This window comes from Scyliorhinus canicula, chromosome 3, assembly GCF_902713615.1.
Source record: "Scyliorhinus canicula chromosome 3, sScyCan1.1, whole genome shotgun sequence".
In the NCBI taxonomy this organism is placed as follows: Eukaryota; Metazoa; Chordata; class Chondrichthyes; order Carcharhiniformes; family Scyliorhinidae; genus Scyliorhinus; species Scyliorhinus canicula.
The window spans coordinates 224,038,783-224,054,508 of NC_052148.1; the positions used below are offsets into that span (position 1 = coordinate 224,038,783).

Here is a 15,726-nt window from a genome sequence, read left to right on the forward strand (position 1 = left end):
ATGAGTTCCAAAATCTGAGGAGGGCGTCCACGGGCATCATGACTCTGAGCAGGGGAACAAAGAGCCGTCCCTTAGCTCTGCTGAAGCCGTACGGCTGCACCACACACGAACAATATGAAGTGAATGTGAGACATACCAGTTACAAACGTGGATTCAACAGAGTGTGTATAGCAGTGTTTCTGACATTATATTGCATTTTATTCCAGTGAAAGACTTGATTTGAACTTCTCAGTCTCCTGCACTTTACTTTGTTGAATCGACCTTTCACGCTGGGCACTAGCCTTCAGGTGAATGATATGATCAGGTTTTATGAGGAGCAAAGTGAGTGAACGTAACCATTGGAATGAATTGTGTTTGTAGTGCGAGTACAGACACGGGGCTTCCAATGGCATTGTCAGATGCCACCACACACATACATACCAATAAGGTAATGTATAAGGTCTGGATAAGGTCATCATTTGTTTTTCTGGCGGCCAGTTTAGCAACTCCATGCACCATGGCCAATTTTGTTTTCCTTCACCTCCTCATCTCTTAGAGGAGGTAGATGGAAATCGGTCTGCACCTTCCTCTTTTGCAGCTCCTGTCCTCTCTGCAGCTCGATGTTATACTGGGCTCAGCAACCACAACCACTCTGATGTGCAACTGCAGCTCTCTCTCGAGGCACCAGAAGCACATTGCAAGCTCTATTGTCACCTTTGTGCTGCACCTTCCCTCTGGTGCACTGATAGGGTTCCTGACAGGAGTCATCAGCCAGGTCTTCAAAAAGTAGCCCTTGTCACCAAACTGCCAGCTGTTGGTATTGTGTGAAGGAGTGAAAACCTGTGACTGCAGCAGGTAACAGCTCCCAGAATTATTTCTGCAGACGTGCCTGGTCATCTTTCTGTGGTCACAATCTATCTGAACATTGAGGGAGTGAAATTCCTTGCAATTGATGAAGACTTCAGGTTCATCTGGAGGAGCCTCGATTATTATAATGTACATCCTATGACTCCCTGTGTATGGGAACCTGTCTACTCCACTGAAACACGACTGCCTGCTGTGATTTGACTGCCCTCGTCCAAGACAAAGTGAATGCAAATGGCAGCTTTGACAAACAAAGCATCAATGACCCGACAGATGCACTGGATGCAGATTGTGAAATCCTAGAGATGTCACCAGATGATCTGTGAAAGGAGCCAGAAACAAAGAAATCCAGGGTTGTTGTGCAGCCACTGGTAATGTGTACTCACCTGACCCTTTAGGATCTCAGCAATAACCATCTGCAAAACCCTGAGCCTTTTGCTGTGTCATGTCGAGGACATTGATCCTTTATCTCATATACCCTGTGCTGGGAGTATCACTTTTCATCTGGAGCACTGTACCTATAAAATCTGTCCTTCTGAATGGTGGTGAAGAAGACAGTTGCTACTGCAGCTGTTGTCGCCACTCCTGCTATTGTTGGTGTCCTGGTTCTTGAGGGCTCCTGTTGTTGGTGTGGCTGCTCCTGTCGCTCCTCGCCAGAGGTCCATGCTGTAGCTGCATCGATTGCTCCCATTCTGACAGCTGGGAAATTGAGATCAAAATGGATAAAGTCCCAGGTAGATGAAATGACATCCAAAAAGTTGCAAGTGGGATTTAAAGTAGTGAACTTATGCTCTCAGAATGTTACACCCTTGTTCAAAAAGGTGTGTAAGGAAAGATGAGATAACTAGTCTTTTTAATATAAGTGGGGAAAACTTTTTTGAGGAATAATATGGGATAAAGTTAACAATTGCTTTGACAAATATGGATTAATTTAGGAAAACCAGTCCAGATTTGTTGAGAGCAAACTGTATTTAATTAACTTGATTGAATTTTTTAATGGGGTACGGAATGGGTCGATAGGATGATGTGTTTGATATGGTGAACTTGGATTTCAATGGACGCTTTAGAAAGTGTCCCATAATAGGCTGACCAGCAAAGTTGGCACTCATGGAATAAAAGGCAACATGGGTATGAAATTAGCTGAGTGTCAGGAAACAGAAAGTCAGAGTGAACAGTTGTGTTTTGGACTGGAGAAAGATATGTTGTGTTTTGGACTGGAGAAAGATATGCAGTGGTGTTATAAGGGATTGATATTGGGGTTTTCTTGGTCTTTATTATTGATTTAGGGTAGGGTTCTTCAGTCCCGCCCGTGGCTGGGATCTTACATTCCTGCCGAACGTCAGTGGGCTTTTGGCTGCCTCTCCGTGTTTTATGTTTGTGCCTACGATGGTTCCCACCACAATCAACACCAGAAAATCCCGGTCTTAGCGTTGGGTATACAGGGAACCATTTAACCATTTGAAGGTGACACAAAATTTGTTAGTCCAAATGCAAGATACTGCAAATTCTGGAAATCTGATGTAAAGATAGGAGATGCTGGAAGGACAGCATATCTGGCAGCAACTGTATCGTATTCTTATACTGTTCCTGAAGTGTTAGGAACTTTAGTGTTCTGCGAATGCCCAGTCACCAGTGACACAGAGAGCTGTAGAAAATACAATCGACAAAGCTCCAACTTTTTTGAGTCGAAAGGTGTGCCTTCTGTGAATAAGAAGACGTAACATGGTGGCAGCAGGAATTGGGAAATAAAAGCCCACACATTTTGATGGATTTAATGTTGAATTTGATTGAAGAAAAGTCAATCTGAATTAGTGAATGAAAGAGGGAGAGAAGAACAGAGTGAGTCATGCAAAAAGGGAATGGTTGTCACCGTGGCAATAAATTTATAGCTACAGCCTATGATGAATTGAGGAGCTGACAATGTTGTAAAAGCATTTGAGAAGTTTAAACAAAAGTAAAGACTAACTTTCAAAAGCTTTTTTATATGACGAGGAAAGAGTAAGCTACATCCTTTTATGGGCAGGAGAGAAATGCTTAGATTTGTTTAATAGCTGTGATATGAATGAGGACTCCAGTAAAAACAGACAAAAGTTTGAAAAATTCAGCACACCTCTCCAGCCAAAGTCAAATCACCAGATCCACCAATACCAGCTTCAAAGGCTGACCATGAACCAGGTGAGCCTGTTGCCAATTTTTTTAACAAGATTGAGAAATGCAACCACAAAACATAAATTTAAGGACACAGACGAAGGGTTAATATATCAGCTCATTTGGGTGTCTCTACACTCTGAAGTACAAGAGGATTTGATTGGAAAGGGCAAGCCCACGACATTGTAGGCTATAGACACTACCAGAGCACGTGACGCCACAAATAGACAGATGGGTAAATTACCCTGAAAAAAAATCAGAAAATTCCGGATTAATTCAGCAGGTCTGGCAGTATTTGTGGAGAGAGAAATACGGTTAGCATTTTGAGTCTGTACGATCCTTCTGAATAAATTCACGCAGCCTTTCAGTTGAGGAAGAGGGTGAGAAATAATCGCACAACCATAAATCTGAAGTTGAAGCTGGATACTGGAGGACAGAGTAACTTTGTCCTGGCTAAGGCCAAACCAGGAGATCTTTCCTGAAAGTGTGAGAGAAAATGGTTCCCCAAGAAAGTTGTGCTGAAACCGACCAACATCATGCTAGTGATATTGGGAAGGGCGGGGGGGGGGGGGGGGGGGGGGGGGATATGGAGATTCAACAATCAGGAACATCCCAAATGAGATGCACGCAAAAAAGGGTAATTGTTAACTGTGTGTTGTATACCACTGAAAAGATGGTTCTGCTATCCTAGGATTCAGCAGTTAGTGAGAGATGCAGCAGAACTTAGTAAACTGTGACACAAAGGAGGTGTCGCTGAGAGTTGAAGGAAAACACCCATTGAAAAGCACTCTCTGATCAGAAGCAAGGAAGATCTGGTACAAATGTATCCAGGGTGATTAAATGGGTTGGTTGGATGCTTTAAAGATTTTGAGTACCACACCACTGATGATCCAGTGAAGAAATCTCCCACGTGAAGTAGAAATCGATCTAAAAGGAAAGCTTGAAAGAAAGCTTCAAGGAAAGAAAGTGATTGTCAGAGTCACAGAGCCCACAGATGTGGTAAATTCCATCATGGGGAGAGAGAAGCTAAATTGATGACTAACAATTTGTCTGCATCCCAAAGATTTTAATCAAACAATAAAGAGGAAACACTATCCTATTCCAGCAATGGAAGAAATCACGGCGGCACTGGCAAGGACAAGATTTTTCAGTAAGCTTGGTACCAGAAATGGCCTCTGGAACATGAAGCTTGATGATGAATCTTTGCTGTCACAATATTCAACACATCCTTTTTGGTACAAGTTCCTGTGTTTGCCTTTTGGTTTCAAAGTAAACCATGATATGTTGCAGCAGAAAATAGACGAGACATCTGGACGGTGTAAAGGAGCAGAGCTGATGATTTTCAGATTTATGGTGTACATGGGAATGATCTTACTTCAATTTACGTTAAGTCATTGATGGATCCAGGAAAGCTGAGATCCAGCTAAATGCAGAGGATTGCTTTGTGAAAGCGATAGAATGCCAGTTCCTCAGATGGTGTACACATCAGACAGAGACAAGCAGAGTCCTGAAAGGTCACAGCTATCTTGGAGTTGGAAGCGCCAAGAGTCAAGAAAGAGTTGAAAAGTTTCCTCAGTTAGACTCCAGCATGGTCCATCAATACCTCACATTTCAGAACACGAACCTGGTGAAAAAAGACATTGACTACAATGGTCAGAGTCACAGGAGACGAGTTTCATGTAACTCAAGGTAACGTGTACAAGGTGGACAAGTCTGTCATCTCCAACAGAGAGAAACCTGTCACACTACCAATAGATGCTTCTACAAAAGGTCAGGGAGCAGTTCTAATGCAAGAGGGAAAATCAATAGAACTTGCATCCAAAGCTCTGACATCAACTGCAACCAGGTACGTCAACATAGAAATAGAGTTTGGCAGTTGTATATGGATGTGAGAAATTCCATGGATGTCTCTATGTGAGAAAGTTCACACTGGAGAGTGGATTATCATCCACTAAAGCAGATCTACAAGAACAATATGTGTCGAACACCACAAAGGTTACACTTGAGGCTTCCAAGTTATTATTTCACCTGAAATGCATGAAGAGCAATGGTGCTAGCAGGTGCCCTATCTCAGCTGTCACCACAGGAGAAACATGAGATAAATGGTTGTGGTGTCAACAGTGCCTGATCTGCCCTCAAGACCTTCATAATCAGCATCTGTAATGGGACGACCACGAAAGATCAAGACCGGTTCGATGAGAATGACCTCCTTAATAGAGGCTCTGTCTTCAACGCGACTGTCCTCGACTTCATTCTGCAGCATGCTACCCATCACCACCTCAGCATAATCCTAACCCAGAACAAGGTAGAAAAGGCCATTGGATAGCTAAAGAACAACAAAGCATCAGGGAAAAATGGAATCACCACTGAAACACTCATCGTGGTGGAGAAGCACAATTGGCATAAATACAACCTCATTTCCCTGATCTGAAAGGAGGAGAACATAGCAGGATATCTCAGAGACATAGTAATCATGGCCCGATGAGTCCAACTGCAGTAACTACAGAGGACCTTTCTTGGTATTAGCCACATGGAAGGTGATTGCAAGAATCTTCCTTAATCACCTTCTCTCTGTAGCTGAAGAGCTTCTCCCAGAGTCGCAATGAGGATTCTGCCCATTAAGGTACACAACAGACATGTGATCTTCACTGCGAGGGAACCACAAGAGAAATACAGGGAACAGCATCAACCCTTGTAAGTGGCCTTCTTGGATCTCACAATAGTCTTCGACACTGTCAATTGCGAGGGATTATGGAGTCCTGACCAACCACAGGCCCAACTCATGGTTCGGACTAGGATCAGGTAATGCTGTCACATCACACTGACGCTCTGTTGATCCTCCATGCAGCAATGCTGCATCTCAGTGGAGTGGAGCTAAACTACAGGACAAATGGGAATCTGTTCAACCTCTGCTGCCTGCACGCCAGATCCAAGGTCGCCCCATCCTCTGGCATTGAACTATAGTATGTAGATGATGCTTGCGTCTGCAGCACACTCGGAGGCTAAGCTCCAAGCCACTGCCAACACCTTCACCGAGGCATATGAGAACTATACTCTAAACCTTCGTAAGACAAAGGTTCTCTACCATCCAGCCCCACCACACAACACTGTCTCCCGATCTTCAAAATCCATGATGAGGCCTTGGACAATAAGGATCACCTTCAGTGTGCCAACGTAGCCTTCGATTTCCCCCGAGGAAGAGAGGGTTTGAAAAAGAGGACCTCAAACCCGCCACAAAGCTCACAGTCTAGAGATCAGTAGTGATACCTGCCCTCCTGTATGGCTCAGAGTTGTGGAATATGTAGAGCAGGCACCTCATAAACCTGGAGAAGTACCACCAGTGCTGCCTCTGCAAGATCCTTAAATCCATTTGCAGGATTGGTGCATCAATGTCAGTGTCCTCACTCAGGCCAGGATCCTCCGCATTGTCCACTGTAAATCAGATTCAATGGGGGAGCCACATGGTTCGTGTGCCTAACACAAGACTCCCAAAACAAGCACTCTAGTTGGAGCCCCTGGAGGGCCGAGGAAACACTTGAAGGACACTCTCAAAACCTCCTTGAAAAATTGCCCAATATGACCTGGAAACCCCTGGCCCAAGACCACCCAAAGTGGAGTAAAAGCATCCAGGATGGAGTTAACCGTCCCGAAAGCAAGCTGAAGCCAAACATCGACAGCAAAAGGAGCGCATGGCACCCCGGGCACCTCACACCCCCGCTCCACCAACCACCGTCTGTCCCATCTGTGCAGTGACGGTCAGTCAGGCACTGGACCCCTCAGTTGCCTGAGAACTCATTTTTAGTGTTGTAAGCAAATCATCCTGGACTCTGAGGGACTGCCTAAGACGAAGAGGTGTCAAGATCCATCACCTTGAGAAAGTAACACCACCACAGCTGAGTCAAATTAAACGCAAGACCAGCAAAGATGAAAGGTTACAGATGCTCTCTCAGTAAATGATCCAAGGTTGGTCTCATAAGACACAGCAAACACAACCGCATTACACCAGCACTGGTCTATCAGATATCATCACTAGAAAATGGAATTCTGCCAACTGGACCCAAAATAATCAAAACCAAAGTTAGTCCGAAGAACTGCTCCAGAAGATACATGGAAATCATTTGAGAATGAAGAAGCTTTAACCTAGAACCAGATGAGCTGTGTGCTGGACAGACATCTATAGTGACAGTGAAAGAATGGTGTTGACATGCAGTGTAATCCAGAAGTATAGAAACACCACAGCAAAAAGAGATGACAACTATTAAAGTACCACCCCAACCATGGAATAAGGTGGCTGACGATTTATTCACACATAATCAAGAATGTTATCTCATAGTTGCAGGCTACTATGTAAAGTTCCTTCTTAAATTAAGTCTCAAAAATCTAAGAGTTGAAAGGCAGCACGGTGGCACAGTGGGTTAGCCCTGTTGCCTCACAGCCCCGAGGTCCCAGGTTCGAATCCCGGCTCTGGGACACTGTCTTTGTGGAGTTTGTCCATTCTTCCCGTGTTTGCGTGGGTTTCGCCCCCACAACCCAAAGATGGGCAGACTAGGTAGATTGGCCACGTTAAATTGCCCCTTAATTGGAAAAAATGAATTGGATACTCTTAAAAAAAAAAAAAAAGAATTTAATCTAAGAGTTGCAACAATTCACAGGGCAAGTTCTGTTCACTGAACCAGGGATTCCTGACAGAATATTACGCGACAATAAAACACAATTCATATCCAAAGGCTTTTAAGACATTTATTGAACAATATGGGCTCAGCATCATCAACTCATCGCCACATTATCTGAGGAGACACAGGCTTATGAAAAGACATGTCCTGATGGTCAAAAGAACCTCACAAAATGCCGAGAGACCAGAGAAGACCCAAACCTTGCCTTATTGTCATTTTAATGTAAACCTCTTGAGGCTGACATGAAATCACCTTCAGAGATGAGGAAAGTACAAGGTAACGCTGCCAAGTAAAATACCTTCTCCAAGTGACCAGGAGGAAGTATGACAACAACTCACTGATGCACAGGATGAAGGAGGTCAACACCTCACCAAATATGCCAAATCCCTGCCAGAATTGCTGAAAGGACAAATTGTACTTGTACACGATCCAATCCTGTAAACCGGGAACATTGGTAAAGCTGAAACTCCAAGATCATATACACCATCGAGACTGAAACTGGTTAGTAAACGAGAAGGAAGAAAGCCCGTATTCCACCTACATCTGAGCTGGGAAGGCAGAAGGGATCATCAGCAATGCCAGCATTGAGAGACAACATCAGCAGCAGCAGCAACAACGTCACCGACAAGTGACATTACAGCCCAGATATTCCAGTCTATGGATGGTCAGAGACTGGGTGTATCCTGAAGATATGCTACAGGACCCCTCCAGAAGTCCCACAGTTTGTATCTAAGGGAATTGCCTTGGAAGTTTGAAATTCTGATGGGCAATTCCCCTGATTTCTGGGACTCTCCAAAAATATCTCCAACTCAGCGATAGAATTGGAGACTTCGGACAGTTCTGACTTTACTGAATATTTACCCAGAAAATCTTAGCTGGGGGGACAAAACTGATCTAATCCCTGTGTAACTACAGAACTGAACCCTGCCCCCCTCTTTCCCCCCCCCCCGCTCTCGCTCACACTGACCTCACAACTATCCCCGCTGACTATCCCACCTGATTCACCCGATTACCTCCTGACCTGTGACTTAACTTGATCCGCCCCCCCCACCTGACTCTCCACTCCACCCCACCCCACCTCAATCCCCTGACTATCCCCCAACCTGACCTAATTGGCCGCTGACCTGATTTCTCCTGACCAGTCAACCCCCCCGACTCAACCCAACTGCCTCTGACCCATCTACCCACTTCACCCTACGCACTTCCACCAGCCACCCTCAGCACTTCACCCATCTGCCAGTCTGACCCATTTCCCACTTACCTCAGCCACTCTACCCCTTACCCACCCTGCCCCTTATCCACCCTACTCCTTTAGCCACTTAGCTTCTCTCCATAACTTTTCAACGAAGCTTTGGGATATTTAGCTTCTGCACAGATTCTCTGCTCTGTATTCTTTGAGATTTGCTGCACTGAGTTAATTGTGAAGGACCTTCTATTGAACGATTGCTCAGAAAAACCAGAGGAAGGTAAGTATCTACTTTATTGGCTGATCAGGGTTGGAATAGGTTTCGAATCCTGATTGGGAGATCTGGGCCAACATCAAGCATGGTTCCTAGAACACCAGGAGCAACATTGTCAGGACATCACTGATAGCGATGACTGCGAAGCCTATAATATGGAGGCATACATTTATACATATTTCTGTAATTCTTTATCGTCTACAAGTAGGCTTACATTAACGCGACAATTAAGTACTGTGAAAGCCCATAGTCACACATTCCAGCCCCTATTAGGGTATACAGAGGGAGAATTCAGAATGTCCAAATTACCTAACAGCACGTCTTTCAGGACTTGTGGGAGGAAACTGGAGCACCCGGAGGAAATCCACGCAGACACAGGGAGAACATGCAGACTCCGCACAGGCAGTGACCCAAGCCGGAAATTGAACCTGGGACCCATTCACCACGCCTTGCGGAATCTAACGGGATCTCATGAGACATCGCAATTTTATAGTGGCGTCCAGATCTCCTGCATGGAGCAGTTTTGGGCGAGCAGAGCTCCCCAGTGCAGGAAACGGGACTAAGTGATGCTTGCGGGTTTTCTGGTGAAAGGTCACGACCTGAAACATTTGGGTAAATTTTAAGGGAGGGTTTGCTGCCCCCATTGCAAATTTGCAACTGACTTTAAAAAAAGGCTGGCCTGCAGCTATAATGAGCTGTTGGTGGACTAAACAAACAGAGAATAGGAATTGGTGAGAGGAAGCCTTACCCTTGATGCCAGCAGTGCTAGAACTCAGCAGTGGACATTGTCGGTAATGCAAGCAGTCCCATGATGAAGAGAGCAATGGATTGCAGAGGAGGTCCCAGGCTCAGGGAAGTCCATGATATTTGGGCAAGGGGATCAAGCAGCCTTCAGAAGGAAGGTGAAGGGTTTGGGGATAGGTTTTGGAGGCCTAGTGGGTAAGCATGAAGTATTATCTTGGGCGGATACCCCCAATGCGCACAGGGCAACCCCTAAATGAGGTACTCCCCTTCCTTCCTGATTTTTCACTTCAGTTGGTGAAAGAGAAGACTCCCCAATTATGCCTGTCTCCCAAAGCTAAAAATGTTATGGCATGGGCAGGGTATTATTCGGATTGATTGGTTTGTTAACACGCCTGAGAATGTCCACCCACTTGCTGTATTATGGCAAATCTGTGCATTAACTTCAGGTTTGCAACCCAACATCATTCATACCAAATTTTACACATGCACAGGTTGGCAGCTGTCCCAGTTTGCGAACGTAAAATCCTGGACGTTCAATGTTGTTTCTCTCTCTACTGATGTGGCCAAACCTGCTGAGTATTTCCAGCAGTTTCTCTTTTTGTTTAAAATGTATTAGTATTGGGAACTGTGAGGAGGATCACGATGGATTGCATGAGGACATAGACAGGCTGGTGGAATGGGCAGTCAAGCGGCAGATGAAATTTAATGCAGACAAGTCTGAAGTTATGATGCGCCTTTACAAAACACTGGTTTGGCATCCACTGGGGTATAGTGTTCAAGGCTTTGAAGGCTTTAAAGATTCATGAGTAGGATACAAGGGGTGAGGATGAAGAACCAGAGGTTGTTCTCCTTCTGGAAGGTTGAGAGGAGATTTGATAGAAGTGTTCAATATTACAATGGGTCCGGTAAATAGAGAGTAACGGTTCTCGTTTCAAAGGCTCAAGAACCAGAAGATACTGATATCAGATGAGTGGCAAAAGAACCAAAGGAGATGGGGGAGAAAAGTCTTTTAGGTGGCGAATGGTTTCAAACTGGAGTGCACTGCCTGTGAGTTTGCTGGATGCAGATTCAATCACGGCTTTCAAGGGGAAACTGAATAAACCCCTTGATGGAAAAAAGAATATGAGCTACAAGGAAAGGGCAAGGGAATGGTTCTAGCTAAACTGCTCTTGTGGAAAGCTGGCATGGATTCGACGGGCCGATTGACCTCCTTCTGTGCTATAACTGTTCTGTGTTACCAAACCATTCACAGATGTGGGCTGGAAGTTTTTCAATTCACTCTTTAAAGGATTGTCATCCAGTTAGGTTCACTGAACCATGACTCCCTTCTGTACTCTCGCCTTGTTAACATTGGTGAGTTCCACCCAGGTCTGGAAACCCATGTACTAGTTGTCAAACCAGAGATTTGTGTTATAGCCTCAGCTGATTGGGGCTGGGGTGTTGAAATTATTTTTGACAACAGTTCCACAGGGGTTTCCCACTCCCCTGCAAACTCACTTGGTTTGAACCCATAAGTGGGCAGGGTCATGTCAGGTTTCTGAACCAACACAGATTGCCAGGGTTTTAACACCCCTGCTCCCCCTTTCTGAATGGCAATTCCACCTGATAACCCCCACCGCAACCCCTTCCCAGCTCCTGCCATTTAAAATGTTATCCATTGTTTCACATTGATCACCTTTCCCTGGAACTCTCAACAGGTCAGCGACCTGAAAGGTACTGTCTGACTTGCCGAGCATTTCCACTATTTTCTCTTTTTATTTCAGATTTCCAGCAGCTGCAGGAGTTTTCTTTTTATAAATTTATGTTTATGGGATGTGGATGTTGCTGGTTCGGCCAGCATTTATTGGCCACCTCTAGTTGCCCTTCAGAAGGTGGTGGTGAGCTGCCTTCTTGAACCGCTGCAGTCCCCGAGGTATAGGTACACCCATAGTGCTGTTAGGGAAGGAATCACTGGATTTTGACCCAGCGACCGTGAAAGGACGCCGATATATTTCCAAGTTGGGATGGTGAGTGACTTGGGGGGGAAACCACCAGGTGGTGGGTTTCCCAGGTAGCTGCTGCTCTTGTCCTTCTCGATGGTAGAGGTTGTGGGTTTGGAAGGTGTTGTCTAGGGAACCTTGGTGAATGTCTGCAGTACATCTTGTAGATAATACACACGGCTGTCACCGTTCATTGGTGGTGGAGGGTTTGAATGTTTGTGAAAGGGGGAGCAATCAGCGGGCTGCTTTGTCCTGGATGGTGTTGAGCTTCTCGAGTGTTGTTGGAGCTGCACTCATCCAGGCAAGTGGAGAGTATTCCATTACAGTCCTGATTTAAAAAAAAAATGTATTCATTCACGGGATGTGGGATCGCTGGCTGGGCCAGCATTTCAATCACATTGCTGCAGGCCAGGCCTGGTAAGGTCAACAAACTTCTTTCCCCAAATGATATTAGTGAACCAGATGGTTTTTAATGACAAATCATCAATGGTTTCATGGTATCTTTAGACTTTTAATTGCAGATTTAAAAAATTGAATTCAAGTATCACTATCTGCCCCGGTGGGATTCAAACCTGGGTCCCCAGAAAATGACTCTGGATTACTAGTATCAGCGACAATACCACTACACCATTGCCTCCCCGACATGTGCCTTATAGGTGGTGGATAGACCTTGGTGGAGGGGGGTCAGGAGGTGAATTATGCAAGCTTCCGAGTTTTTAACCTGCTCTGGTAGCCACAGTATTAATATGACTCGTCCAGTTCAGTTTCTGATCAATGGTAACCCCCAGAACGTTGATAGTGGGGGATTCAGTGATGGTAATGCTATTGAATAGCAAGGGATGATAGCTAGATCCTCTTTTGTGGAGATAGTCATTGCCTGGTACTTGTGTGGTGCAAATGTTACTTGCCACTTGTCAGCCCAAGCCTGAATATTGTTCAAGTCTTGCTGCATTTGGGTATGAACTGCTTCAGTATCTGAGGAGTCGTGAATGGTGCAGAACATTGTTCAGTCATCTGCAAACATCTCCACTTCTGATCTTATGGTGGAAGGAAGGTAATTGATGAAGCAGCTGAAGATGGTTGTGCATAGGTCACTATTGTTAAGATCCCGGATCAGAACCCAATATTTTCTAGGATACGGGACAAGAATCCCAAACACATTTTTTAGTTATGAAACTGTAAGGAAACGATATTTTGCTCCAGGACTAATTCCACTGATCAATGGGTATCTTTTATATTAAAACAAACTTTATTCTTAACACAGGATTAAACATATTAACATCACAGAAAAAGCTCACAATTAACAGTTAATCGATTCTTAACAATGAAAGCAAACACTTTAACTTCTAATTGATACTTTCTCTATCTCCTATTAGGCAAAGCCCAGCACAGGTCAAAAAACATTTATAAATAAAGTTAGCAAACGTAGGAATATACAGGTCCTCGAGATAGAGATTTTCTGAAAAGACTGCTTGAAGAGGGAGAGAGATTGTGTCAGGAAACAGCCTACAGATTCTTGTCAGATTAAAGTTTAACCTGACATCATTTTAGAAAAACTGCTGCTTGGCTCAAAAATCTCAGCAAAACTCAAAACTAAAACTGTCTGCGACAGACCTGGCTCCTCCCATTAATTATGTGATCTCTATCCCAATAACTGGGTTATGACTATCCTACTATGGCTAACCATAAATCCTTAATTATTTAAATCCAAGTGAACCTTTTTTTTATTTAAAAAATTCAATTTTCCCTGTAGAGGTAAACAATATACATAGTTGGACTGAATAATTATCGCACTTTTACATCACCTTAATTGCAGTTTCTGCAGCCAGTGTCTTGAAACCTGAACCTAGGTTCTTTATTACTATTACTGCAACTGATATCTATGCCTGAATTCAAGCATTAAAACATTACTGCAACAGAAATAAAGAATGCGATTCCACCACCACATGGCACCTGGAGTGGAGCCTGGCACAACAGCTGAATCCCTTGAGAACCCAAATCAGGCTCGGCGCAGGCCATCGAGCCAATCGCAAGTCACCCGACTCGCACTGCCCAGCACAGTCTGAATATCGTCCTTGCTGGGTGTGATCCAGGTCTTCATATTTAAATGAGCCATTTGCATTCACCCAGAGCCCGAGAGTCAATGGCTGCACCTGCGAGGTTTTAATCAGGTGCTGATTAGCACTTGTTTTCACAAATGTGGACCACATGTAACGGCACCTTGGGGGGGTCTGGCAGGCCACTAGAGACCCCTGGGCAGTCGGGGACAGGGCAGGGCAGTACCCTAGCATGCACCGGGAACCTGGCAGTGTCACCCAGGCAGGGTGCCTGGGTGGCACTGCCAGAGTGCCAGGGGCACTGTCAGGGTGCCCGAGGAGGAGCTTGCCCAACAGAGGGGGGTGAATGGATGTCCCAGGGGCCAATAGAAGGTTGGGGGGTTGAAAGGAAGGAGGGGTCCAGAAAATGGGGGTGGGAGGAGCCTGAAAGAGATTGGAGCTGCCAGTCAAAATAGCGCCACGATCTGTTGGAAATCTCCCTACTGGTGAACTCCGCTAAAGTGCGGCTTCGGTGAGGAGAAACTCCCTATTCCCCCAAAAAAGGGCAAAGGTCCGGTGAATAGCTGGGTGAATCTCAGTTCTGCAGTCGCCGACAAACACCCAGCCAAATGTGCTCAAAATTGGACGTAGTTTCAAGATCACTGAATCATGCCCAATGCATATACTAATTTCTTACATTCATCGCACTACCCTGAGGAACCCACCCTGCTTCTCTCACATTCTGTGTATAGGATTTTTGCCATGCCTTTCACTATATCCTGTGCATCTGGCTGACTGATTAGATTTGCTGCTCTCCCTCTCATGCCCATTGTGCAATCTGTTGTTTCTATATTTATTTTTATGATATCTTTCTCCTTTTCTTCCCCAATGTATTATAATAATTTTTTCTCAACAATGCCAAGTGACAATAGCTCGCAGCTCTCCGTTCTACCTCCATGTCCTCAGTGATAAACAGAGAAGTGAAGCAGTTTAGAAGGTGCTTGTTCAATAGGCTTCCTTCAGTAAATGCTTTGAATAAATGTTCTAACTTGTTGTATGAAGCATTGAGCCAGTTAACCAACAGTCCTTAACCGAGTTGGGGCTGCTCAGGACGATATCCGGTCTTGGGGAATTTTTAAGAGTTTTTCCGAAGAGGAACATTCATATTCCTTGTTAAATCCCAAAACAATTTGGACCACAACCAGCCCACTCTCGCCATCCCATTCCCTGTCGTATCCTCCCTTTCCTCCTCCCAACAGACGGTCGCTGGCAGCCAGCAGGTTCTGATATCGGCAAGTTGTGGCGGCGATCCTGCTTGGATTGAGCGGCTCTCCCACGAAAATTCCACCTGAACCTACAAATGCCTTAGCCGTCCTTTACTCTGGCCTTGTGGGGAGCTCAGTTCAGGGTTGAAGTTGACCATCCCCTCCAACCTGTATCTAATTTAAGTGTGCACGCGCAGGTGAGTAACTGCCTCTGGTAAGTTGATGATTCTTTTTCGACAGAGATCCAAAATTGCGCTCTTTGAAAAAATGTGGGCCTATATGAAGAGTGCCGAGCCATCGGTCTTTGTGAAAACCACGGCAGAAGGTGTGGTGAGAGTACGGAAATCGAAAGGAAAATATGCCTATCTCCTAGAGTCCACCATGAATGAGTACATTGAACAAAGGAAACCCTGCGACACCATGAAGGTTGGAGGAAACCTAGATTCAAAAGGATACGGGATTGCAACACCCAAAGGATCCTCATTAAGGTGGGTGGAATAGTATAACAATATTCTTAATGTTGTTATAGTATCCCACCTACCCTGATGTGCTATTACTATTGTGTTATGGTTTGTATA

General features: G+C 44.9%; 1 protein-coding gene across 6 annotated transcripts in view; it reads left to right on the forward strand.

Moving 5' to 3' along the window:
* Positions 1–15,726, forward strand: part of gria2b (glutamate receptor, ionotropic, AMPA 2b) — a 180,697-nt gene that overhangs the window by 160,004 nt on the left and 4,967 nt on the right. For all 6 annotated transcript variants that reach the window (XR_005460078.1, XM_038792299.1, XM_038792298.1 and 3 more), the window contains one exon: positions 15,389–15,636. Coding sequence is in view for 5 of the 6 variants with exons in the window: in XM_038792299.1 (XP_038648227.1) it covers positions 15,389–15,636 (248 nt within the window). In the remaining variant the exon portion in view is untranslated. The remainder of the gene's footprint in view (positions 1–15,388; positions 15,637–15,726) is intronic.